The sequence below is a fragment of the Choloepus didactylus genome, chromosome 1, assembly GCF_015220235.1.
Source record: "Choloepus didactylus isolate mChoDid1 chromosome 1, mChoDid1.pri, whole genome shotgun sequence".
Taxonomy (NCBI): Eukaryota; Metazoa; Chordata; class Mammalia; order Pilosa; family Megalonychidae; genus Choloepus; species Choloepus didactylus.
The window spans coordinates 243,365,551-243,391,972 of NC_051307.1; the positions used below are offsets into that span (position 1 = coordinate 243,365,551).

Consider the following 26,422-nt stretch of genomic DNA (forward strand, 5'->3'; position numbering starts at 1 on the left):
AGAGCTGCAGGCATACCTGCCGAGCACCGAGCCACCGATGGCGATGGCGGCCGCGTTTGTGTGAGGGACTGTGGAGGCCCAGAGCCCGGGCCCGAGGACTGAACAGGTTTGCGCACTCGCAGGAGCCAGGCCGGGTACTGAGGGCCGAGCCGAGTCTGCGGGGGGCGGGAACGCGGCTCCCTTCGGGAACGGAGACGGGCGAGCCGTGTGGGTGTGGGATGTGCGTGGTTGTGGTGGGTGTGACGTGCGAGGTGGGCGATGGTGCTTTCGGGCCTTGTGTTTCGCCAGTGTGTGCTTGTGATGATTGGACCCTGTTTGGTTGTGAGGTTACGTAGGGCGCATACGGTTGTGTTTGTTTGTGCGGCTCAGAGTTGGATGGTTGGCTCCCGAGACGTTGCATTTGTTTCTCGCATTAAGAAGGAGAAGTGCAGGAGGTTGCCAAATGTAGGGGGAGGGATGCCACTAGTCCGGGAGGGCTTTTTCGGGGAAGTGCGGTTTGAGCTGGGATGTGAAGAGTGGGTGTGTGGTTTGTGATTGGTTTGTGGTGGTTATGGGGTTAGTGTATAGGAAGGAAGGGGGCTGTCAGAGTGAGGGTGTCTGATGAATCGCCGACAGGGGAGGGAACAAATCAGACCTTGGGTTACTAGTTCAGTGACAACAAGGTAAAGGGGCTGGGATCTGCGTGCATGTGCTTATTGGACTTCTTAGCTAGAGGGGAAAAAAACGGACTGGGGTCTCCATTTGTTTATTTTCTGGGTCACTGCCACTTTTCAGCTTTGAGGACCAGGCAGTCTTAATGGCTCTCTGTACAAGTCTATCCAAAGCTGAGGACCGCATATTCCCTCTCCTGTACTGTAGTCTGTGGTCCCTGGCTCCTGAAGAGGTTTCGCTGCTTTTGTGGAATGGTTTTGTCTGGATTCTCCCTGTGGCTGGGTATCTTTCTGTGGTGACATCGATTGTGGACTTTGCCATGTCTCAATAAGCCAGCAAATGTAATTTAGTAAGCCCTGAATTGTTTAAGCACCAAATCCTTTAATTTTTGAAACCGTGAGAACATTGGGCTTGCTGCTCAACTGCCACTTACTGGTTTATAAAATCTAGTAAGCTCATCAGAGAGAAAGTGCTCTACACATATAAAATACAAAATATTTTCTTTTTGACTAATAGGTTTCTGATGCTCCTCTTTAGACTGAAGTTGGTTTTTGTGTTTTGTTTTGTTTTTTGTTTATTTGGGACAGGCACTGTGTCTTCTTCATTTTTGCATTTCTGGCACAGGTGCCGTGCCTTGCAAACAGCGAGAGCTCAGTTAATGTGGATGAATAAATGATCAAGGTAGAGTGTCTAATAAAAGCTAATGCTTGTTGATGAATACTTCGAAATTTCCCCAGTGGCCACAGTGGCATACAAATTATAAAGTCGGACCATTTGGAGTGAATGTATTGAATGTATTGCCTTCGTATTGTGTTTGCCTTTGAAGTTGAATTTTTCCTTTCTTTGAGAGTCTGTGCTTCCCATGTCACTTAGTTGCCATTGTCCAGTGATACTCTCATATCTTAGAAAACTTCGTGTCTTGGTCCAAGGACTTGAGGGAAGAGTTTGTTTTCTTAAAGTTGCACTGAATGAACATTATGTACCCTAGTTGAACTGTGGAAAGAACAAAGAGAATTCTCAGTTGCTACTAATTTGCCTGAATTGGTTTTTTCCCCTTGTTTTCTTTTTCAGGGCTCTTCCTACTCCAGAGAGGAAACCTCATCCAGGGCAATGATGCCACTTCCCCACCGTCAGTGTGCCATGTGGTTAAGCTAATGCTGCAGGAGCCGGGGTCCCTTGCTGAGGAATCAGGCTGACTCTTGGCATGAGGCCACTGCCTTGCTGGGGCTGAGAGGAGCACTGCCATGGCTTCTTTGGATGATCCAGGGGAAGTGAGGGAAGGCTTCCTTTGCCCTTTGTGCCTGAAGGACCTGCAGTCTTTCTATCAGCTTCAGTCACATTACGAGGAAGAGCACTCAGGGGAAGACCGTGATGTCAAAGGGCAATATATTAAAAGTAAGAGGCGAGAATCTTACTTATCCCATTCTGTCAACTGGGGCTTTAACTCATGGGATGGTTTTCATCAACGTCCATCTTTGCCACCAGAATATGATAATAATAATTGATAGTCATAGTAGCAAACATATATCTAGTGCTTACCACGTGCCAGGCATTGTTCAAAGCTCTTCCCATGTGTCAACTTCATTTAAATCTCACAGTAGTTCTATGATTATGGCCCCCATTTTACTGGTGAGGATATCAGGCACAGAGAGTTAAGGTAATTGCCTAAAGTCACACAGTGAAGCAGAATCTAGCTTTGAACTTAGGTTCAAATCACACCATGTTCTGCTGTCTCTTGCTAGATTCTTTGAATTATTTAACCATCAGGCTAGAGGGTTTTAGAGTGGAATTCCTTTCCTTTGCTATTTAAGTGGAGGCAATTTATGCACCCATTTACCTGTTGTAGATTCAAGCCTTCCTGACATCCTTCTTTCCCCAATTAGACCTTGCTCTCTGCAGTCCAGGAAAAGGAAAGTAAAACTTGAAAAGCAAAGAAAAAACTAAAGCATGGCTTTTGAGCTTCCTAGGGTTCAGGTCCTGGAGAGTTGAAGAAAGAATTTTTCCAAGGTAATTTTGACTCTACATAGTGTTTGCCATTTTCCTAGACTTTAGATTCTACTCTCAAATAAGATGCATCCCTTCTGGACCTCACTTTCTTAGTGATTTAGCTAACCTGCTTCTCATGCAGCATTTCTGAAGGTGATGCACTTAAAAAGGTTTGGATGCTGTTTTCACAATTATTTATTGGGGGGTGGGGGGGAGAGAAAGGATTGATTGTGTATTCCTAAGTGGACTTTGGTGAATCGCATGCTCTCTGTAATCAAATATTTATTCCTAGAGTCCCATTCTATATCTCACTTCTCAGTTCAGGAAAAAAAGCATTGCTGAAAGCTTTGACAATTACAACTTACATCCAAAACATGACAAAGTCGAACATTTTCAAAATACTGAAGGCTATTATGGACAAGATGACTTCTGACTGGAGAGCCATAACTATTAGGAGGCAAAAAAAAAACAAAAAAAAGATTGTGTTTTGTAGTTTTCAGAGTCCCCTTTTCAAATTTATCATTGTTTCATTTGACTTTCCCAGCAGTCCTACAGGAATGTGGTTAATCTCATTTTACAGATAACAAGTGAGGCTCTGAGATGCTGAGTAACTTACCCAAGGTCACCTGCGAATTGGCAAAGCTAGGCCTGGAACCTAGAATTTTATCACCCTGAAGTCCAGTGCTGCTCTTTCCACATGGCATCACTGTGATGTGAGACCCTAAATTCAATCACAGCATGCATTGCAGTTTTCTGTCAAAAAATACTCAAAATACAAAAAAGCAGCTAGATGCTGATTATCTAAGTCTCCTTTGGCCAGCTGCAGGGCCTCCATGATTTTTAGGGAGCCTCTGTTCTTAGTGTCAGCTGAACTGAGTCATATACCAGGATATTATGAAACTCTATGATGCTGGTGGGTGGAGAGGTTAGAGAATGTCCTCAGATTTCTGTGGTGATCCTTCTCTCAGAGGAAAAGTTTGAGACTAGGGGACAATATATATGGGAATCTATTTATGGAATAATAGAGTAGAAAGAACATGGATTTTGGAATAATCAGATCTTTGATTGAATACCAACTTTTTCCCTTAGTAACTGAATGACTCTGGAAAAAGGCTTTATTCTTTCTGTGTTTCAATTTCTTCATTTGTAAAAAGAAGTTCACCCCCTCTCAGTATGGGTCAAGAAGTTTCTAGACCATGTTGTGTGAACACCGGCATCGCACATACATCCCCAGATAATACACCCTCAGCAGATGACAGTCAGTGTTACGTTATGATTGTTCATCTTTTGTTCCCCCCAAAAGCCCATCGGCTTTTAACCTTTTATTGCAGAAATATGTGATATAATTGGTAGAAATGAAATGAAATGTTCTTTGTGATTGAAACTTGAAAGCAGAGGATTCTTTTTTTTTTTCCCTCCATTTTTTCCCTATCTCTAACCTCTGAAGAACTGAGAAATTGAGGTAAGCATTCCTTTAGTACTACCAGTGATCGTTTCTTTAGTCAGGAAGGAATTCTTGCATATGTTGCAGTTTTCTTGTGTTTTAGAATCAGGAAAGTCCAGTTTTAAAGGCTGGCGTGAAGGGTTTTTGAAAAGCCCTTTCAAAAGCAGGTCACCTCTATGTTTGGTCTCTTGATTCTTAGAAATGTTATGACTTTGCCCATTTTAGACAAGTGACATTTTAAGCCAAAAGAGCTTACCTTGGTATCAGGTTTTGGAGGCAGTTTAAAAAAGAAAAGAAAAACTTGGGCTAACTTCATTCGTTACTAAAAAGTGGCTGTCGGTGAGTTTGAGCCCCAGCCCCGCTTTAGCTTTAATTTAGCACATTTGCAATAGGTGGAAGAAAGGGTGCTTGAAAATTAACCGTGGCTTCTGCTTTATGTTTTTAAAAACATGGGATTGTTCTTAATTGGCCCCCTCTTGAGGGGTTACACCCATTCTGGGAAGGTTGCCAAGCGGTTTTCTCTACTGCCTAACTGCATAAATGATATAGACTGTCTGCTTAACTTCGCACAGTTTAGTCTTGTTTGCAAAAATGAGTCGGTGTTTGCTAACTCCAATTTCCTGTCTGCCGGACACTTTGTTCATATCAGGCAGTTTCCACTCCCCTGTTGCTGAAAGACTACTTTAATGCATTTTAAAGGTGTCCTTCAATTCTGAGAGTCTGTTTTTCCAGTAGCTGGAGAAAACCATCCCAGAGTGACTGATAATCAGAGAATTTGCTTTATTAGCTCTTTTGTCTAACAAAGATGTGCCTATAACCTTGTCAGTCTCCCCTGACCCCCTGGGTCAGCCACTCCCTCCATATCAGCATTTTCCTGGGCTTTTAATAAGCTGCCAGGAATAGTTGATTGTACACCACGGATGATTGTATGATATATAAATATATCTCAGTAAAACTGTATAAAAAAAAACCAGAACTGCCAGGATGTTTTTAATGTTATTCAAGTGACAGAGCACTTCAGAGTCATAGGAATTCCATGAAGTAATGATCTTTTAAATATAAAAGAAATGATATTTTGTATTAAATCTAATGTTCTCTACCAAGTTCTAGTGGCAGAAAGGGATAATAGTCACCCAAGATTTAAGAAAATTAATGAGGTAGAATTGTCAATTCTTTTTATACTCCACCCCCCGGTTTAGTTTTAAGGGCAAAGCCTCTTACTTCAGTGCAGGTTGCAGAACTTGGGTTCTGCAGTTCCTGCAGGGGCATAGTTTGAGACTCAGTCCTGGTTTGGGAAGAGCTGGGGCTCTTTCTTCAGATGAAGTTTTCAATTCCAGCTCCACTGCCTATAAATGCTGTGATCCTGGGTGAATCAATTGCTCCCCCCTCCCACACACACACTCTATGAAGTCCTTTCCTCATTTATAAGCAGGGCTACCACCTGCCTCATAGTGCTGGGCGCGTGAACTGACGTAATGTATTTGAAAGTGCTTTGCATTAGGCATGGAACATAGAAGGGGCTCAATTCAGAAAACATTCTTTTTTTCTTCTAAGTCTAGTTCTCTTTGAATTTTGTTATAGGTATTTTTCTGTTTCTTGAAGCTTTTTGCAGATATTCTCACATATGCATTAGTAGGTGGATGGGCAGTACTGGGGGGAAGGAGAGCCCAATGTACAGTTAAACATTATGGGGACTGCCAGCCCAGGAATGATACTTTGGCTAAATCCCGTCCTGGAGATAAATGAGAAGTAGGGTGAATGTATTAGTACTGTAGACTTTAATTTTTAAAAATACATGTTTTTTTAGATTGAGTTATAATGTACACGTAAGTTTTTAAGCATACAATTCAGTAAATTTTGAAAAATGTATATACCTGTGTGTGACCATCATCCCAATTAAGATATAGAAAAAAACACTTCCATCAGCCTGGTTCTTTCATCAAATGTAGTTTTAATACTTCTAATTCAATAGGTGCTTAAATTTGGCAGCAAACTATAATTTAGCTTTTAAGTTGGCCATACAAATCAATGTGTTGTTCATACTGACTGGTGAGTATTTGGATAAGTTGTAATATGATATTTGTTTATTGTTGTATTTTATTTGGGATCCAAAAATTTCTTGAGCATTTTTAAACAAAGCATAATTCTTTTGTCAACTTTGTTTTTTGAGATTGTCCTTGACCCTTTGCTGGGTGTTCCTTATGGATTTACTTGTGTAATTTGTTCCATTTTTCAAGGTCTTGTCCAGAAGGCTAAGAAAGCAAAAAACAGGTTGTTGAAAAGAGAAGGAGATGACAGAGGAGAATCAGGGACCCAAGGATACGAGTCTTTCAGCTATGGAGGGGTTGATCCTTACATGTGGGAACCCCAGGAGCTTGGTAAGAAAATCATTCATTCATTCACAGATGTTTATTGAGCATCTACTGTGTTCTGGGTACATTTTTATGAGGTATCAGGAAACCAAAATGATCCAAGCTTCTCATAGACTTTGTGTCTCCATTGGGGGAGAAAATGGAAGGGAAAGAGCTGAGCATTTGTTTTGTGGCAGGCACTGCATTGAGTGCTTTAAGCATGTGGTCTCATTTAATCCTTTCTGCATCCCAGGGGAACCTGCAGAATAGGGTGTGAGTCAGGGCTCTCTGATGCCCAGGCCTAAACTCCGTTGTCAGGGCTCCCTTCTCACACAGAATGTTATCTGCCTAATGAGAGACACTGTTTTCTGCAGCTTACTTTTCTGAAATGCATAAATATGGCATCATCCACTTACTTTCAAAATATTCACTCTTTTAGGGTGGTGAAAATGTTCTAAAATTGTGGTGATTGGTTGCATAACTGTGAATATACAAAAAAACATTGAATTGTAGACTTTAAACGGTGAATTATGTGGTATGTGAATTGCATCTCAACAAACCTGTTACCAAAAAAAGCATGCCACACTAAGTTTAACTAGCTGATCTTACATATCCTTTAATTGTTAAATAATAACAATCATTAATATAAGGCATTTTCTATCCATGAAATGGATAAATGATGATTCCTTTGATATGCACAGTGCTTTATCATACTTTCATATTCATTACCTTGTTCACCTTTCACAAAAGCCTTGTGAGGTAGAATGGGGTGGAAATGCTCATTTCCATTTTATAGATGAGGAAACTGAGGCTCTAAGAAAGGGAGTGATATATTTTACCCAGGATCATCTACCATGTCTTTATAGTGCCACTACGGAAGGTGTCTTTTTGGATGAGGAGAGTTCTAGAACTGCACTGTCCAATATGGTAGCCCCTAGCTATGTGTGGCTAATGTAAATTAATTAAAATTAAATAAAATTAAAAGTCAATTCCTCAGCCACACTAGCCACATTTCAAGTGCTTGATGTCCCCGTGTGGCTATTGGCCACCATATTGGAGAGTGGGAACATTTTCATCATTGCAGAAAATTATTCTGGATAGCATTGTCCTAGAATAACACGAAGCAAGATAACATTGCTTTAAAAATAATATTACATATATGTAATTATGAGTTACCAATGAAAGTCAAGTGGAGACATGAAGAAGAAATTTCAGGCATGTGAATTCTTATTAGCTTTGTGATAGCTTGTTTCATGATTGCTAATGTCAAATTATCAGGGTCGTTTTCTGATTAACTTGTCTGAACAACTGAAAGGAGTCACAGATTATGGAAGATCAAGCAGATGGCAAAATTTGGAAGTTTAATATTTGTGGTCACCCCTAAGAATTCTAAACTAAAGTTTAATTAGGTGTTGTTAAGGTTAGGGAAGAAAGACGCATGGAATGGTTTATACACTGACAAATTCCACATTTGCTACAGTGTATAAAATAATAATAGGCCTATTATTCAGGAAATGAACCTGAGTGCTGAGGGCCTGGAGGTGCAGGGTTTGTTTTTTCAGAAGATATAAGATTGAGCAGGGGATATTTCAAGTGCACTGAGACAACCAGCTACTTGGTTCCAATTTGTTGGGGAGGTTTGTCCAGGTCTTGGCTGCTGGACTGAGGAAGGGTTTCAGTTTATCTAGCTCCCCGAGGGACATCTATTAGCATTTACCTTTTTGGGGGGCCATTTTGGGAAGAATTGTTTTTATTCTGATGAGAAACCATAGTATACCAATTTTGGAAAGTATGAAGAGAATAAAAAAAATTGCCCATAATGTTATCGCTTTTTCAATTTAATAAACATTCATGTGCCAGACAGTGCTCTAAGGATGTTGTAAATTTTAACTTATTTAATCTTCATAACAACCCTATGAAGTAGGTACTATTACTATGCTCATTTTACAGGAGAATACTCTTAAGTTACAGAGAGGTTAAGTAACTTGTCCAAGGCCACACAGTGTGGATCAGAATTAAAACTTGAACACAGGCTGTCTCCAGTCCTGGCTCCTCTCTTTGGTCTCTCGTCTTGTACTTTGTGGCCTCCTAAGTAGCCATAGTTAACACTTTAGCAAATTTCCTTCCATTTGCTTCCCTAGTTTTTAAATTTTTATTTAGATTCTAACATCCCAGAATTCTTACTTTTGAAATTCATTGAGGATATGCAGCAAATGGAGCGTGGCTCAGTCAGAGAACTTACAGATCATTTGTCTCCCCACCTTCCTCCTCCTAGGTGCTGTGAGAAGTCATCTTTCCAACTTCAAAAAACATCGAGCTGCTAGAATTGACCACTATGTTGTTGAAGTCAATAAATTAATAATCAGGTTAGAAAAGGTAAATTTTGTTGTTTTAAAACACTTTTTATCTGCAAGTATAAATTTTCTGGGGGAATATATTACATTTCTGCAGTATGTGTTACATATGCCATATGTATCTGATGTTGGTAGAGAAGTACCCCACTTAGGTGCAGAGGACACAGTGGGCAGTTATAGCCTGGGCTGGTTTTGCTGAAGGGAAGGGCTCAGGTTGACAGACTTACCATCTTCTGGTTTCCCTTTTCCTATCTCTGAAGCCCATTTGGCTCTTAGAAAACCTTTCTGCCTTAGGATTGTTTTCTTCACTGAATGTCCCAGGCACGATAACCTTATGGGGTATAATAATTTGATGACAAAGAAAGAAAAAGGCTGCTGGCTACGTTTGTGAGTTTTCTGCCAGGGTCATGTGCCTTCTGGGAATCTCTTCCTGGGTCTTCTTGTCCTGTGCCATGAGAGCTCATCTTCAGTGCCATGAGCATTGTTTTGCTTTGACCCTAGGATTGCTTCTTGTGTATAACCTGGATTGTGTGGTGGGCATGGTAGCATCCACAGGTACAGTTCTTTGAGTACTTTGTAGGACAGAAATATGTGGCCAGCTGTTGTCCAGGAGGACTGTGGCGAGTTGAGTTCCTGTTGCTTTTAGTAGCCGCCCCTGCCTCACCCTTGCCCACCTCTGGTTATTGCTTAAATGCGTAACTGACAATAGAGAAATTCATAGGAAGGGAGGTGCCTTCTGGGGGCAAAACTAAGACTGTGTCCCATGCAAAGTTGCTTTTGTGCCTTATGGGGTTGGGGGTGACAGGTGAGACTTGAGAAAGGTGCATGCATGGATTCCCACGTGATGCCTCTTTCCTGTGGGAAGTGTACACATCACCTGATTGATTTCATTTGGCTCACTTTTCTCCTTGTCAGCTCACTGCATTTGACAGAACGAATACTGAGTCGGCCAAGATTCGAGGTAACGAGAATTTTGCTCACATTCATTCTATTCTGTATTTTACTTCCTGGCCAAATCTCTCTCTCTTTCTCTCTCTCTCTTTTTTTTAATTGCTTTTGTTACATTTAATGGAAGCATATTACAATGTTATTGTTGACCATAGACTCCAGTTTGCTGTGATTATGTTTTTTCCCAAATACCATCCCTTTTTCAACACTCTGCATGGTTGACATTCATTGGCCAATGACTGTTACTAAATGTACAGATATAAAAATGTTTTTACATGTGGGAGACCAAATCTCTTTTAAATATGGCCTGCTCTGTTTGTTTGTTTGCTTGATTTTTGGTTTGTTTCCCTAAAGCGATAGAAAAGTCTGTGGTGCCTTGGGTCAACGACCAGGACGTCCCTTTCTGTCCAGACTGTGGGAGTAAGTTCAGCATCCGGAACCGTCGCCACCACTGTCGCCTCTGTGGTTCCATTATGTGCAAGAAGTGTATGGAGCTCATCAGTCTGCCCCTGGCAAGTAGGTAACATGGAGTCGAGGCCCTGGACTCTCACCTCCTCTGGGATGGGCTTCTTTGCGAATCACCACTGGGACCATGGGATCTTCATTCATTCACTTGTTGATTCCATGAAGCCTGCTACAGGCCAGGTCCTGCGCACGAGGCCAGGGATACAGTAGTCTGTAACGGGTCAGCAAATGTTTTATATAAAGGAAGGGTCAGATAATAAATATTTTAGGCTTTGTGAACCACCTTTGGCCTCTGTGACATTCCCTTCTTTTTTTTGTTTTGCAATCTTTTAAAAATGAAAAAACCATGCTTAGCTCGAAGGGTCCATACAAAAACAAGGCCACAGGCTGGATTTGGCCCACAGGTCTTTGTTTGCCCACCCCTGGTCTATAAAGGCATAGTCATTTTCCCAAGGAGTCCAAAGTCTCGTAGGGTCTATAGACTCACTAACAAATAATTGCTTTATAAATGATAAGTACAATGAGAAGAGTTGTGTCTGGCACCCAGGTGAGGCTGATCAACTCTGTCAGCTCTGCTGGGATGGGGCAGATGAGGCTTTGAAAGGAGACTATAGGAGAGGGTCTTGAAAAATGAGATGTGGGCTAGTCCCTTCCTTTGGGTAAAGGTCACACACAACTCACTGTCATACAGAGCAGACTCCAGTGTCATGATATGAAGAAACTGAGAGCCGTGAAGGCTCTGGGGAACGAGCAAAAGCACAGATGCTCAGGTTTACAAGGTGAGTTTGGGAAGAGCCTTGAAAGATGGGAATGGGATTGCAAAAAAGATGGAAGAAGGAGGGCATTCTGGGTAGAGTGAAGAGTGGAGCAAAGGCCTGGGCTTTGGAAAGACCCGGAGTAGGTTAGTAGATGAGCAAATAGAATAGTTGGGGCAGTGTGGAGTACGTGTTCGGGAATTGAGGGAATGAGGCTGCTAAGGTAGGATGGTACCAGATGGTTCGGGACTTTGCATCTCAGCTGGCTAACAGTTGCTAAAGATGGACTCACTGGCCTCTGGGACGTTTGGGTGGCTTTGCAACACTAGAAAGGTCTTCTGACTCTGCATGCTGTTGGCCATGGTGTTGTCTGGACAATGTGGGGGCAAAAGCAGGTGATTTCTTGGTCCATCTCTCACATCTACCAGGTCCACTTTACCCTAATTCTTTCCCTTTCTCCCTGAGGCTGACTCACTGGCCCACCTGAGACTTCACAAACTGCATTTTTTGGGACACTATTCACCTTTCTTCTCTTGTACTAATTAACCAAACTGTATTGGGCTGCTGCTTTGGGGTGCCTCTGCTGAATATCTTAGGGGTGCAGCTAAGAGTGAGAGCCAGGTTCTACCCTGAAAGATTCCTTAGGCAGCTCTGGGGTGCACATATAACTTACACAAAGAGAAAAGTGGAAAGTACCTCAGGAGGGGCAATGTGGTAGGAGCTGTGATAAGAAGGACAGATAGTTTTCAGATCACAGAACTGGGGAAGGCTTCCTAGAGGACTGGCCATTTGAGCTGAGCTTTGGGAAGGGGAGGAGTTAGATGTTGGGAATGGAGGAAAGGCTGTGGAGGAACGTCTCAAGGGGAGAATGTGGGTTGTGCCTGAGGCTCAGGGAAAATGGAGGGGAACAGTAGGTGGTGAGGCCTCAGAGCCTTGGAGGCAGACCATCCTAGGCTGTTTAGACTCTGGATGGCAGTGGGAGTCCTTTTCCATCACAAAGTCTGACTCCAGGGAGGCAGAGGTATAGGTACTTCCTGCCCATAGGAGGAGCCCGATTTCATTACTTTCCAGAACAAGCATCTGTGGACTGACCCACTGCTGTCATGGGAGATGGGTTAATTGGATGCTGTGGGGTCCTTGCCACCTGTCCTGTGTTGTGGTTTACAGACAAGCTCACCAGTGCCAGCAAGGATGCCCTGAGCACCCATACCAGCCCCAGCCAGTCCCCCAACAGCGTCCAGGGCTCCCGCCGGGGCAGCATCAGCAGCATGAGCAGTGTGAGCTCAGTCCTGGACGAGAAGGATGACGACCGGATCCGCTGCTGTACACACTGTAAGGACACCCTGCTCAAGAGAGAGCAGCAGATCGACGAGAAAGAGCATACCCCTGACATCGTGAAGCTCTATGAGGTGACGCATTGTGCGCAGCCTGGGGACAGCCTCTGAGTCACGAGACAGATTTGGCTATTCATTTTGTACATGGCTGCAGATGTTCAAGAATGCTTTGGGAAGTTGTTCCTTTGAATCATTCTTAGTTTCTGCTGGAGGGCCCTGGAATGATTTCCTAGCAAGGGCCCTGGGTGAGTCACACAGTCGTCCTGGGTGTGTTGCAACAAACTGGTTCTCTCACCCTTCTATTGCCCACTTGAGAGCAGGCGGGTGCCGGCATTGGTGGCCTAGAGGGAAGGGGAGGTTTTGTGGGCGAGGGTGGAAGCTGGAGATGGTGAACAGCTGGCTGGAAAGAGTCCTGGGAAACTCACTTGGGAGTTTCAGGCTCTACAAGTTTGGGAAATTGCCCATAGGCTTAGCGCTTCTCCTTTGAAGTCCATTCAGATGCCTCAGCTCTTGTTACCAGCAGCAATCCCAGAGCACCCTTAGTGGATGCACACTTTAAGAGGAACATAGTGTAGTGCAAAGAGCATGGGATTTGGAGTCAGCACACTTGGGAGTGAAACTGGTCTCCACTGATGGCCAGATGAGTAGGAGTTAGCCAGTTTGAGGGTGGGCAGGGGCAAGGAAGATGGGAAGGAGGAGATCAGACCACCTGGGATGAGGGTATTTTTATCTGATGACCATGAATGGTCACTGTTAATAGTTCTATAGTGAAAATGGCTATGTTTCTGGGATAACCATGAAAATGCCCAAACTATTGGAAATGGTGTTAATTAAACCCTCTGCTGAGCTACAGATGTAGCCATTATCCATCCTTTGTGTAGTACTCATGGCCTGATGTCTAATTTTCATAAATGGCCCCCATACATTTTGCTTCCTTGCTTTTTGAGGTGGGTCTTGGCATCTCATAATGCTAGTGTCTTGCTATTGCTTGGTACCACCTGGCAGAGAAAGAATGTCACTGCCAGTTCCTCTTCTCTACCTTGGTAGATGCATTGGCTTGTGTCCTGAAGGCCTCGCTCTTCTTGAAAACATCCTGTCAAAATCTCCACCCTCATTTTCTTTCTTACTGCAAGTTTTCTGCTTGTAAAGTAGGTCTGTAAATCAGGAAATCAATAACAATAATAATTTTTTAAAAAACACTTTCGTATTTTTCCCAATGATTTAGAAAAATGAATACTATAATCTCCGTTGATGTACTACAGCTTCTGGGTAGGCACCTCGGTATCTTGAGAGCATCACTCACTTCTCTTTTTTCTTAGAAATTACAACGCTGCATGGAGAAAGTTGACCAGAAAGCTCCTGAATACATCAGGATGGCATCATCATTGAAGTAAGCTCCTCCTCACCATTTTCCTGATTCAGTGCGACTGTTTTCTGACACTTTAATTCAGTTCTTCAATACCTGAAAGTGAAAATCTTAACTTAGTTTCTGTTTTTCTCTTGTGACCAACTCCTGTGACCAACTCCAGAAAATTTTTTTAAAAAATTTTGATAACACGTATATAAAATACAAACTTTGACATTTTAACCATTTTGAAGTGTACCGTTCAGTGGCATTAATTGCAATCATCACCACCATCCAACACCAAAACTTTTTCATCACCCCTAATAGAAACTCTGCACCCATTAAGCAATAACTCCCCATTTCCCTACCCCCTGCCCTGTAACCTCTAATCCACTTTCTATTTGTTCTAGATACAATGTCTATCCTTTTGTATCTGTCTTTTGTGTCACAGTGGCATTAAGGTGTCAGGGCTTAGAGCAGGGATTTCATTTAGAGCAGGGGTTGGCAAGCTACAGCCCGTGAGCCAAATCTAGCCTGCCACTTTATTATTTTTCTGAGAAACAATTCACATAACTTAAAATTCATTTTTTAAAATTATACAAATCAGTAGTTTTTAGTATATTCACAAAGTTATGCAACCATTGCCTTTATCTAATTCTAAAACATTTTATCACCCTAGTAAGAGACCCCTTACCTGTCCTTTAGCCCTCACTCTCCATTCCTCCAGACCCCACCCCTGGTAACCACAAATGTTCTTTCTGTCTCTCTGGATTTCCTTATTTTGGACATTTCATATAAATGGAATCATAAATTTATGATCTTTTGTGTCTGGCTTCTTTCACAGGCCATCACAGTTTCAAGGTTCATCCAAGTTGTAGCATGTATCAGAATTTCATTCTTTTTAATAGCTAAATAATATTCCAGTGTATGGGTATACCTCATTTTGTTTATTCATTTGTCCATCTATTGATGGACACCTGGGCTGTTTCCATTTTTGGCTATTATGAATAATGCTGCCATGAATATTCGTGTACAATATGTTTTGAGGACATGTTTTCATTTCCCTTGGGTGTATATCTAGGAGTGGAATCGCTGGGCCATATGGTAACTCTATGTTTAAACTTTGAGGAGCTGCCAAACTGTTTTCCAAAATGACTGCATCATTTTACATTCCCACCAGCAGTGTAAGAGGGCTCCAATATGTTTCCACATCCTCACCAGCTCTTGTTATTGCCACCTTTTATTATAAGTAAAGTTTTATTGGCACACAGTTGCAACCATTTGTCTGCTTACTGTCTGTAGCTGCTTTTGTGATTCACCAGCAGATACAGAAACTGTATGGCCGCAAAGCCTCAAATATTTACTCTGGCCTTTTACAGGAAAAGTTTGTTGACTCCTACTCAAGAGCATTGCGCCTTCCAAAGGCTAATGTTGTGTGAGCTAGAATTTGAGGTACTGGTATTGGAATCAGATCTCAACAGTCATTTTCTGACCTGCAGCAAAAATTATATATATCCAGAGTTCTCAATTTGAGAGTTTTTTGCCTTTGTCTTAAGCCTGTGTTGTCAACCTTCCCACCTTTGTAGTGATGCATGTAGAATTAGATGTGCTTTGTTTAGAACAAAACCGTATCTTTATTTGGACATTTACCGTGGCAGTATTTTTTAACGTTCCAAAAAAACAAAGAATGTAAGCTTGGCTTTTCCTTCATGATACCACACACCATGTTGTAAGCCCATTACTATATTCATTGATTTTGAGGGGTGAGGAATGCTGACACAGCTAGAGGAATTGTAAATATCTCCTCCATTCCCCTTCTCTGGTCACACACTTGTAAACCACTTCCCATTGGTCCAGATGGCAATGCGAATTTATTGAAGGGAATTTGTGTTAAAGCATTCTTGTGGAGTAGGCACCTGTTCTGGTTTGTTAATGCTGCCAGAATGCAAAACACTAGAAATGGTTTGGCTTTTATAAAGGGGTTTTATTGGGTTACACAGTTACAGTCTTAAGGCCATTAAGTGTCCAAGGTAAGGTATCAACAATCGATTACCTTCACTGGAGGATGGCCAATGGTGTCTGGAAAACCTCTATTAGCTGGGAAGGCACATGGCTGGTGTCCGCTTGCTCCCAGGTTGCATTTCAAAATGGCATTCTCCAAAATGTTGCTCTTGGGGTGTTTTGTCCTCTCTTCAAAATGTCACTCTCATTTGCTCTCATTTGCTCTCCAAAATGTCACTCACAGCTGCACTGAGTTCCTTCTGTCAGCTCATTTATATGGCTCCAGTGATTTAATTCAGACCTACCCTGAATGGGTGGGGTAACACCTCCATGGAAATTATCCAATCAAAGTCACCACCCACAGTTGGGTGGGTCATATCTCCACGGAAACATCCAATGAAAAGATCATACCCTAATTAAAAAGATTAATCAATCTGCCCCCACAAGATTGCATCAAAGATAATGGCGTTTTGGGGGCCATAATACATCCAAACCAGCACACGTGTTTTCAGATGTCTAAGTCCTATTCCCTCTCCAAAGACAAGTACTGAAGGGCTTTAATCCCATTTTATTTTTTCATTCATTCAACAAGTATTTGTTTAGCACCAGTTCTGTGCCAGCCACTATTTTAGTGCTGGAATATAACAGTGAATATCAAAGACACTGTGTGTCCCTGCTCTCATGGAGCTTACATTTTAGTGAGAGGACAGACCATAATCAAGTAAATAATAAATAAGATAACTCAGAGGTGATAGGTACTCTGAAGGAAATGAAATTGGTTGATGTGGTGGAGACTAGGGGAAGTGATTTCAGATTTGGACCAACCTTACTATTGTCAGCTGGCTTGAAGATAGCAAGACAGAGCCCAAGTCTCATGCCCAGCCTGATGTTCTTGTAAACTATGAAATCAGAGATGATGAAACAATCTTATGAAATCCTCAAATTGCAGCACAAACCAGTATTTTTCCAGCCAGGACTGTTTCATAGATGGTAAAATAGGCTAACTCAGTAATCCTCTCTGCTTAACTTAAATTGCTGCTGCCTCAGAGTAGCCATTTTTATTGTAGTAACATACATATAACTCAAAATTCCCATTTTAACCACTTTCAAGTGTAGAATTCAGTGGTATTAATTACATTCACAGTATTGTACTACCATCACTAGCATCCCTTTCCCCAATTTTTTCAACAGCTCAAACAGAAACTGCACCCATACAGCAATAACTCCTCAGTCCTTTCATTGCCACCGCCTCTCAACCCCAGTCTCTCATAACCTGTAATCTATTATCTGTCTCTTTGAAATTTGCTTTTTCTAAGTATTTCATATAATTTAGGTCATACAATATTTGTCTTTTTGTGTCTGGCTTCTTTCAGCATGATGTCAAGGTTCATCCATGTTGTCACATGGATCAGAACTTCATTCCTTTTTAGGGCTGAGTAATATTCCATTGTGTGCATGTATAACACATTTTGTTTATCCATTCTTCTGCTGATGGACACTTAGGTTGCTTTCATCTTTTGGCAATTGTGAATAATGCCACTGTGAGCATTGGTGTATAAATATCGGTTCTAGTACCTGCTTTCAGTTATTTTGGGTGAACACCTAGGAGTGGGATTGCTGGGTTGTATTGTAATTCTATGTTCAGCTTTCTGAGGAGCTGCCAAAGTAGTATCCACGATGGCTGCACCATTTTACAATGCCAACAACAATGTAAAGGGTTCCAGTTTCTCTGCATCCTCATCAACACTTATTTTCCCACTGTTTTTTCAATGATAGCCATCCTAGTGGACGTGAAGGGATATCTTGCTGTGTTTTGCATTTCCCTGATGACCAGTGATGTCACGCATCTTTTCATGTGCTTATTGGCCATTTGTTTATATTCTTTGGAGAAATTTCTATTTCAGTCCTTTGCCCATTTTTTAATTGGGTTGCTTGTCTTTTTGTTGTTGAGTTGGAGTTCTTTATGTATTCTAGATATTAAATCCTTATTGGATATATGGTTATCAGTCCCTCTCTTCTTGATTTGAAGTAAAAGTGCTTTTTTTTAATGCAAGGAGCATTGTTCATGAAACCCAGGTGCATGAGACAGCTGGTACAGTGCTATGTATGCAGAGTATCCAGTTGTGCCTCTTCTCCTTGGGTAGTCTTTGAGTGAGAAAAGCCAGATGATTTTCTGCTCTAACATAGTATAGCCAACTCCTTTAGTAAGCCACTTCATACATCTTATTAGACATAGTGAAATTGTTTAGGGAAAGTAGGCTGAAGGCAATCGGTTACATTTATTTTGGCGATGAGCACAAGAGCCAAAGTAATGTCCCTATGGTGCCTGCAAATTGAAAAGTACTTGTATTTTGAAAAATGAATGAACATTGCATTATACATGAGAGTCTGCGATACCACTTTGAGAAAGTTAAGCACCTGCCTTTGTAAGCCCTTATACCTCCTATACTGTGATCTCCCATCAGCATGATGAAATTTAGATCACATGTCTCCATGATTTCTCCTTAGTGCTGGGGAGACGACCTACAATCTGGAACATGCAAATGACCTTCGAGTGGAAGTGCAGAAAATGTATGAGCTCATAGATGCTCTAAGGTAAGGTCCGCTCAGCAATATCTTCTTTGCTGGTTTGAGTGGAGATGGTGCTGTGTTGTAATGACGTGATCGGTGGCTAGCAGGCCTGAGCTTGCCCAGAGGGCACAGGGAGTGTGTGAGGAGGAGGTCGAGGAAGGTGACAACTCTGGCCCTCAGTGCATCTCCATAACTTTTGGTTGAGAATTTCTAATGTTTGATACGATTCGAGAAACAGGAGCTGTCTAGGTTTTCCAGGCTGCTGTGACAAATACTTCACATTGGGTTGACTTAAACAACAGGAATTTATTGGCTCATAGTTTAGAAGCTAGAAGGCTTGGTTCCTTCTGGGGTCAGTAGTGTTTGGCCTGGCTGGCAATCCTTGGGTTCTTTGACTTTCCCATCACATGGTGATATCCTCTCCTTTCTTTTCTGTTGACTTCTGGCTTCCAGCTCCTCCTCATGACTTTCCCTTTAGAAGGCCTCTAGTAATAGGATTAAGATCCACCTTGATTAAGTTGGATCTTAATCCTATTACTGAAGACCTCCTTACTTAACCATAAACTTTCTGAAGGGCCTGCTCACAATGGGTTCACATCCACAGGAATGGGATTAAGGTTAAGAACATGTTTTTTTCCTGGGAAACAAAGCTCAGTCTACCGTAGGTGCTATTTTTTGACACCAACTGTGTGCTAGTTACTGGATATTTCCACACAGAGTAGCTCATTTGTTCTACCCAAATTATATTGTGAGGCAGGGATTAACATCCTCATTTTCCAGGTGAGAAAATGCATTACACTAGCAAAGGTGGTGCAGCCAGGATAGAAACCTAGGTTCTAGTTCATGCTCTTTTTTCAAGTCTTCAACTGCTTTTTAACTGTGGGACTGCCTCTCAGGGTTAAATCAGCCTTTTTGAGGTATAGGAAATACAGTGACTCAGAGGGAAAACTGAGGTGAGGAAACTTTGTTCATCCAAACATGCAGGATCAGCTCCATAATTTTCAGGGACTGATGCAAAATGAAAATGTAGGCCCCTTATAAAAGTATTAAGGATTTTAAGACAGTGACAGCAGAGCATTAAACCAAGCACAGGGCCCTTCTAAGCGCTGGACTCTGCAGATGAACAGATAATGTGTCCATGATGCTGGCCCTGCATATGTGGTCAGTCCCTTGATTACTGAGTGTCTGCTGTGCCCCTGCACTGTCTTAGGGACCTTGGGTGCAGCAAAGGGTAAGAAATGGGCTTTGCCCTCAAGGAAACTTCGGTGGAGTCACTAACCAGTCTCCTCTACGAATCTTCCTGTCATGAAAGCCTGGCAACCCTGGAAACTTCTCCCCTGTGTTTCTGGTAGCACTTGTTACATTGCTGTTTGTTTCAATTCAGTAAGAAGATCTTAACCTTAGGCTTGAACCAGGAGCCTCCACCACATCCAAACACTTTGCGGCTGCAGAGGATGATCAGATACTCGGCTACACTTTTTGTACAGGTAAAACCATCCTGGTGGCATGATCATCAGCTGTGGCATATTCTGCTCTTAGAGCCTCTCAGGCAGCAGAGGCCATGCCAATGGCATGTTTAGTTTTTAAGATTATGAATGTATTGTGCCACATCTAGAGAGAAATCTGGATTTCAGAGAAAAGTAAAACTATTTTTTAATTCCTGCACCCAGTACATTCACTCATCATTCTGGTGTATTTTCTTTTGTCTTTTTCCATTTGCATTTTTATGTACAATAATTAAAATTAGTACATATTTACAAATTTGTGTCCTCTTTCTTTTCACTACATTTTATGCCATGAGCCCTTTTTTACATAGTCCTCAAATGATTATTGTTTGAGTAGCTGCTGAATACTGCTTCGACTGTACATGCTATCCTTTATTTAACTGCTCCCCTTTAGTTGGGCATTTGATAGATTCTGTTTTTTTTTGCCATTATAAATATTGCCATGATGAGCATGTTTGTACATAGTGTTTCTTCGTTAGAAGGACTCCTCCTTGGTCACTGGTTAGAAGGAAACAGCTTATTATTCAGAGAAGATTAAATCTAGGTAATTAGATCTGAGTTGTGCCTTTCTACCTCTGAAAGCCCCTTCTGAGAAAGTCACAGTTACCACCTTTGGGACTCCGTGACAAAGACTTCTAAGAAATAAGAGTCCTGCTGGGTTTTCTGATGCCATATTGCCAAGAATTAGGCCCTTTTTCCTTTTGATTAGTGACTATATTCAGCAGTCATATGTTGAGTGCTTGCTGTGTGTCAGGCAGAGTTGAGGGTGCTAGGTGTCCTACAGTGAATACAAAAGACCAACATTCCTGTTCTCATACAGCTTATATTCCAGAGAGGGGGACAGGCAATAAACAACTAAATGTATCGTATAAAAGGTAGTGAAAATGTTACGAAAACACAAAGCAGGGAAGGAGTGAAAAGGTGGGCTGGGATGGAGGTTTATAAATTTAGATAAGGGTGCTCAGGGCAAAGGGCTCATTGAGAAGGTGACATTTGAGCCAGGCCAGTAGGTGGGATATCTGATATTGATCATTTCATAAGCTAAAGGCAGACTAATTGGGAAGTTGACTCTCTGGCTCAATTTAAGGGTTAGATCCTTTCTTGCCACCATCAGTGAATGTAACTGAGGGGGAATGGCTTAGCTTAGCCAACTCTCATCATGGCACTTATAGTTCACTTTTTCCCAAAAGGAAAAAAAAAATAAAGTGTAAAATTGTCTGTGACTCTCCACAGGAAAAGTTGCTTGGTTTGATGTCACTGCCAACCAAAGAACAATTTGAGGAACTGAAAAAGAAAAGGAAAGAGGAAATGGAGAGGAAGAGGATCATGGAGAGACAAGTGGGTTGAAGCCCAGGGTCCCAAAAGGTCCTATGAGGTTGTAATAAATCAGAACCTCTCACACTCTAGTTTGTAGTTTTCTTTGGCCTCAGTCTCTTGCCCAGAAACCAGAATAAATTTTTTCTCTTCAGGTCCTATTTTTCTTTCAGAGGTTCTGCTGCTTTTCTCCTGTCCAGATTGCCATAGGGATTGGCAGTTGTCCCTCTAGTCTGGGTTATAGAGGACCCAGATGCCAAGGAGTTCTTCGTAGAGCACATTGGAATATGCAATATGAAACATATTAATATGCAGGGTTAGTATTGTGTGAGATTCTAGTGTAGACAAGTATTAATAGACTGCAGAGGTTTAAGGAAATTTATGGCCATTGAACCTAAGCTTGAGAAAATCTTAACCCTTATCATTGCTCATTATTTTATTTTTGAAAATCAGGGCCTGCTGCTCCCCTCACCCCCAGAAAAAAGCATCATTTGGTTTTATCTTAGTCCTGCAGTGGGAAATTGGAGTCTTACTGGTTCAGGGGTGGAAGGGATCTTAGAGGGGCATGAACAGTGTGGGTTTCTGTTGTCCGGGTGACTGTGTTTCTTCTCTTTGGCTTTGGTGTCTCTCCAGGCTACTCTGGCATCCCATCGAAGGCTCGAGGAAAGGCAGAGTGACGTTTTGTCTCACACGGCCAATGGGGAGGTGGCGTCTCTTCGCAGGGGCCCTGCCTCCGTGAGAAAGGCTGAGGGCTGGCTCCCGCAGTCAGGAGGGCAGGGACAGAGCGAGGACTCAGACCCTCTCCTCCAACAGATCCACAATATCACATCCTTTATCAGGCAGGCCAAGGCCGCAGGCAGGACAGATGAAGTCCGCACACTGCAGGAGAACCTGCGGCAGTTGCAGGACGAGTATGACCAGCAGCAGACAGAGAAGGCCATCGAGCTGTCCCGGAGGCAGGCTGAGGAGGAGGACCTGCAGCGGGAACAGCTGCAGATGCTTTGCGAGCGGGAGTGGGAACGAGAGAAGGAGCAGCTCCAGGCAGCCTCCCTGCACACGCGGGCTCGGTCCCTGGACTTTGGAGAAATTAGGCCTTTTCAGCTGGAACCTGGCAGGGAGCCTCGCACCCACCTTGCTTATGCGCTGGACCTAGGTTCTTCCCCAGTTCAAAGTAGCACAGCTCTGAAGACCCTGTCACCCAGCTCAGCTCGAGAGCCCGTCAGAGTGTGGTCTGGGCCCCCTGCCCTTGGCCCTGGAGTCTTCCCACAGAGCACCATATTACAGCAAAATGAGGTGCCCTCCCTAAACCCTTTTGGTGAGGAAGACCTCTCCAGCCCCATAGAGGAGGGCACTACCACTCCTCCTGCCACAGAGCCTTCCTTGGGCCCTTCAGCCCAGATCCCAAAAGAGTACAATCCTTTTGATGAAGAAGAGGAGGAGGAGGTGGTGGCGGGGAATCCCTTCACTAACCCAGATGGCCCAGCACCCAACCCTTTCGACGAGGAAGATGAACATCCGCAACAGAGGCCCTTGAGCCCTCCTGTTCCTGGCAACCCCTTTGAGGAGCCCACCTGTACCAACCCCTTTGAGATGGACAGTGACAGCGGGCCCGAGGGCGAGGAGCCCATAGAGGAAGAGCTCCTCCTCCAGCAGATCGATAATATCAAGGCGTACATCTTCGACGCCAAGCAGTGTGGCCGCCTGGATGAGGTGGAGTTGCTGACGGAGAACCTGAGGGAGCTGAAGCGCACGCTGGCCAAGCAGAAGGCGGGCACTGACTGACCAGCAGGGTGGGCAGGGCACCTTTGGGCTCGGGGGTCTGGCGGGACCCAGTGGAGCAGGAGAGAGGGCTGGGGGTATCAATGGGAAAGAGGAAGGGTGAGAATTCAGATGCACATGGGTTAGAGGAGGGAATCTGCAATTTTGTGCTGTGCACTTTGAGGTAATTCCACTACAGTTAAATAATACAATGGGAACTAGAACTGGAAGAATCAGCAGTCATTTGCTGATTTTCCTTTTCTCTCTTTTTTTTTTTTTTCTCTTTCCCCCATCTGGGGGCTTTCCCTTTTAGAAGGGACTTTACATTTTCACTACCCATAGCTAAATGCTAAATGCTATTGGGCCTGGGGCAGAAATGGCCACCATGCACCTCTTGGGTCCATTTTCTACTGCCTGGTCTTTGGTTATTATGCAGTATTATAGGGCAACCGTCTATAGGGCCCTTCCTTTAGCTGCGATGGACAATATGGCTGCCTTTAAACCTTATTCTGCTCTGGCAGAAGTCTCTCCATCAGGCTGTAGATTCCCTTCACCTGGGGCTTCCTCTCCCTGGCTCGGCGACTCCTGCTTGTGCAGTGGCGTGGGGAGCTGTTGCTACGAAGGGAGTGGTTTAGACCCAGGTCTCCAGCACCTCTTCTTAAGAGCAGGACAGGGGGATAATGTTTCCACCACTATCTGTTTCTTTCTCAGTTTTAAGTTCTTGTTTATCTCTTGGAAGTTAAGCTCCCAGTGCAGGGAGAATCTGATCATGAGCTTTTTGGAAAATAACTTTTTGGTTAGTAGAGGCAGTATTATTTGGGGAAGGGTTGCTCTGATGGAACTGAACTACTGATGGGACAATTGTCGTCGGTCCCCTGAGAAAGCTCCCTCCAAAATTATTCTGATCCTGGCCTCTTGAAAGGGTCTAGTCTATAATTTAGGAACTGATGTATGGGAATCTTTTGTGGAAAATTGTTGGGAGAAGGGAAGGTTTTCCTGAGTCAGAAGATAAAATCATTTTCAAGGGAAGTTGATCAGCCTTCCTCCCTTTTGGTTCTTCCCCTCCTGACCTGGGGCACTGGTAAGATATTCTCTTACCAGTATTTAGTATTAAGAAACTGAGATGTTTGAAAAGGCGCAACCCAGGATAATTCTAGTAGCATGGCAGTACATGAACTCTTCACCAATTAAGGGCAAAAGGGAAATTGTTACTTTAGTTTTGGTGCTTTGGTTTTCAGGAACATAACCCTTAACTCCTGTTTGACATCATGATATCCAAGTGTACTCAGCTCTGGGTCGAGTTCCTGCAATTATGCTTGTTATTAATGAACAATAACTGACACTAGTCACTTTATACCCCTCAACTAACTCTGGGTTATATGCTCACTGGTTACTGGTGCAAGAGCTGAAATTCATTTTGTTACATTTTGGTGAAGAGCCCTGTTGCTCTTGAGAATGCCTGAAACCTCTTGGTGTAACAACAGTCTGCATTTGTGTCGACACTATTCATGTTTCTTTAGCACCCACTGGATCTTCTGGCTGAATGAAAAGGTCCTGTATAGAGGGGTGGTAAGGGGGGTTGGGGTGGGTACAGGGCGCACGGAGGATCTGCTTGTATTTGGGTTCTGTTCATAAACAAGGGAACGTGAGTGGGTGACTAATGTCAGTCCCATGCCTCCCTGCTGGTTGTCCTGAGTTATTCTGGGAAGCTGGCAGCCAGAGGCAGTCTGAGATGTTGCATGGGCATGGGCCTCTTCTACCTGGAGGTCCCTGCCCTTCCTGCTGTTATTCTGGAGTTCTTCATGGCTGGCTGGCACACTCCTCCCTTTGCAGTCTGTCATTTCTCTCTGATGGAAGAGGAGGAGTTCTCTACACTGAAAAGAAGGTACTTCCAAAAGCTAAGTGCTGCTTTCCATCGTAATTTTATGAGAACATAATTCTTTTAATTAGCTGGTGATTTCAGTTAAGACTAATTCACTAAATGTACCCCTTCTCCGAAATCAACCCCAGGTAGCAATCTCTAAGTAACTAAGAGCATCAGGAAACACATATTGAAGAAATAATTTTTAAAACAGTAAAAAAAAATAATGAACTTCACTGAATATACTAAACCAAACAAAAAAATCAGATCTCTCTGATTTGATTGAATTCCTCCATGGCTGTAGTCTTCCATGAATTCTTCCATGGCTATATCCTCCTGTTAACATAGACATGATATGAGTTAGACCTCTGTCTCTCTCTCAGCTGTACCATTTCCCAGAATTCATGCAGGCACAAAGTTGTATTTACAGAGATGGGCTGAAGGCAGGGAAAAGTTGGTCTATGAATTACAACCACACCTTCAAGTTCTTACCTCATGTGCATATTTCTCCCTACAGTCCTTCAAGGTAAACAGCTCCAGTTCATCAGCAAATGAGCAAGTTTTTGATATGGCTTTGGCATTTCTCCCCATACATAGATCACATATGAAAGAGACTTTGGGGATTCATGCAGCAAATGAAGTTGGCTTTTCCCTTTTTCTGCCTTGTTTGTATTGTTCCTTAATATATTAAGGACACTTACTCATTGTACTTGCAGCCCAATGTGTCTTTGCTGTTCAGATACTAAAATGTACCTCTGAGTCATCATGAGCCATGTGGTAGGTTGGATATTTGACATAGTTAGGTGACAGGATTCAGCATGAGGCTGGTTTCTTTACCAGGTCACAGAGTGTGGTAGCAAATTGTGCTAATCATTGACAACGGCTGTTTGAAGGTTGATTTGCATGCGCTACTCTGGGGCTTTGTATTGGAATCTTTTTTAAAAAAATAAAATAACAGATGTTAGTGGTTGTGTGTGTATATATGCTTGTGCATTAGAAGTGAGAATCACCAGATAACACTCCCCCTTCCCTTTCTTATGTCGACCATCTGAGTGTCCGAAGAGAGTCCCAGCTCTTGTGTTACCTGCCTGGTTATTGCCTCTGGACAAAATGGAGATCACTGGGCTTTGAACAGAGGCTAAATGTGGGCTTTGGTTCTGCCTTTAACTCCAGTTATTCTGCAGTGTTGATTAAAGGAACTGTTTTACACAAGCATAGTGCAAAACCCTTTACAATCCTATCATCCCCATTTCACACCAGAAGAAACAGGCTTATGAGAAATCTTATGGCTGCCATTTGTGCCAGGCACTGGCTACATTTCCAGCACACCTGTAAGGTCATTACTCACCTTACAGATGAGAAAATAGATTTAACAGAGGTTAGCCAGTAAGTGGTGGAGTCAGGATTTAAACTCAGGTCTGTCAGGCTCATTTGGTCCTAAATAGCAACCAGGTAGGGTGGGAGTGTCCTAGCATTGTGTCCTGCACAAAGTCTGGGGAATAGAGAAAGAGGTTGGGTGCTGCTGGGTAGGTTTCTGATACTGACATCTCTTGGACCTTTGAAACTGAGACCTCTCCAGGACCTATGCAGATTACTAAACCAGGAGGGAAGAATAATATTATTTAGTGCTTACTGTGAGCCAGACAGAATGCTAAGTATTTTGTGTGGACTTTCATTTAATTCTAACAACTACAGTTTACCGGTGAGGATATTAGTGTGGTGAGGTTAAACTTGCTAAGAGCCTCATATGTGGGCACTCAGTGTTTCTGAAGTGGAATG

The 26,422-nt window shown here is 42.9% G+C and overlaps 1 protein-coding gene across 3 annotated transcripts; it reads left to right on the top strand.

Annotated features, from left to right (window-relative positions):
• Window positions 1–25,607, top strand: RBSN (rabenosyn, RAB effector). 3 transcript variants are annotated; one of them, XM_037802583.1, is made up of 12 exons: window positions 1–106; window positions 1,723–2,046; window positions 6,319–6,459; window positions 8,708–8,808; window positions 9,702–9,747; window positions 10,089–10,250; window positions 12,122–12,363; window positions 13,608–13,678; window positions 18,143–18,229; window positions 19,590–19,692; window positions 20,944–21,048; window positions 21,658–25,607. In XM_037802583.1, exons 2-12 carry the CDS (start codon window positions 1,896–1,898, stop codon window positions 22,804–22,806), a joined length of 2,358 nt encoding a protein of 785 aa, XP_037658511.1. In that variant the 5' UTR covers window positions 1–106; window positions 1,723–1,895; the 3' UTR covers window positions 22,807–25,607. The 3 variants fall into 3 exon arrangements, with proteins under 3 accessions (XP_037658511.1, XP_037658513.1, XP_037658516.1); XM_037802585.1 differs by having other exon boundaries at window positions 31–134; XM_037802588.1 differs by lacking the exons at window positions 1–106; window positions 1,723–2,046 and adding an exon at window positions 2,056–2,658.
• Window positions 25,608–26,422: the final 815 nt, after the last annotated feature.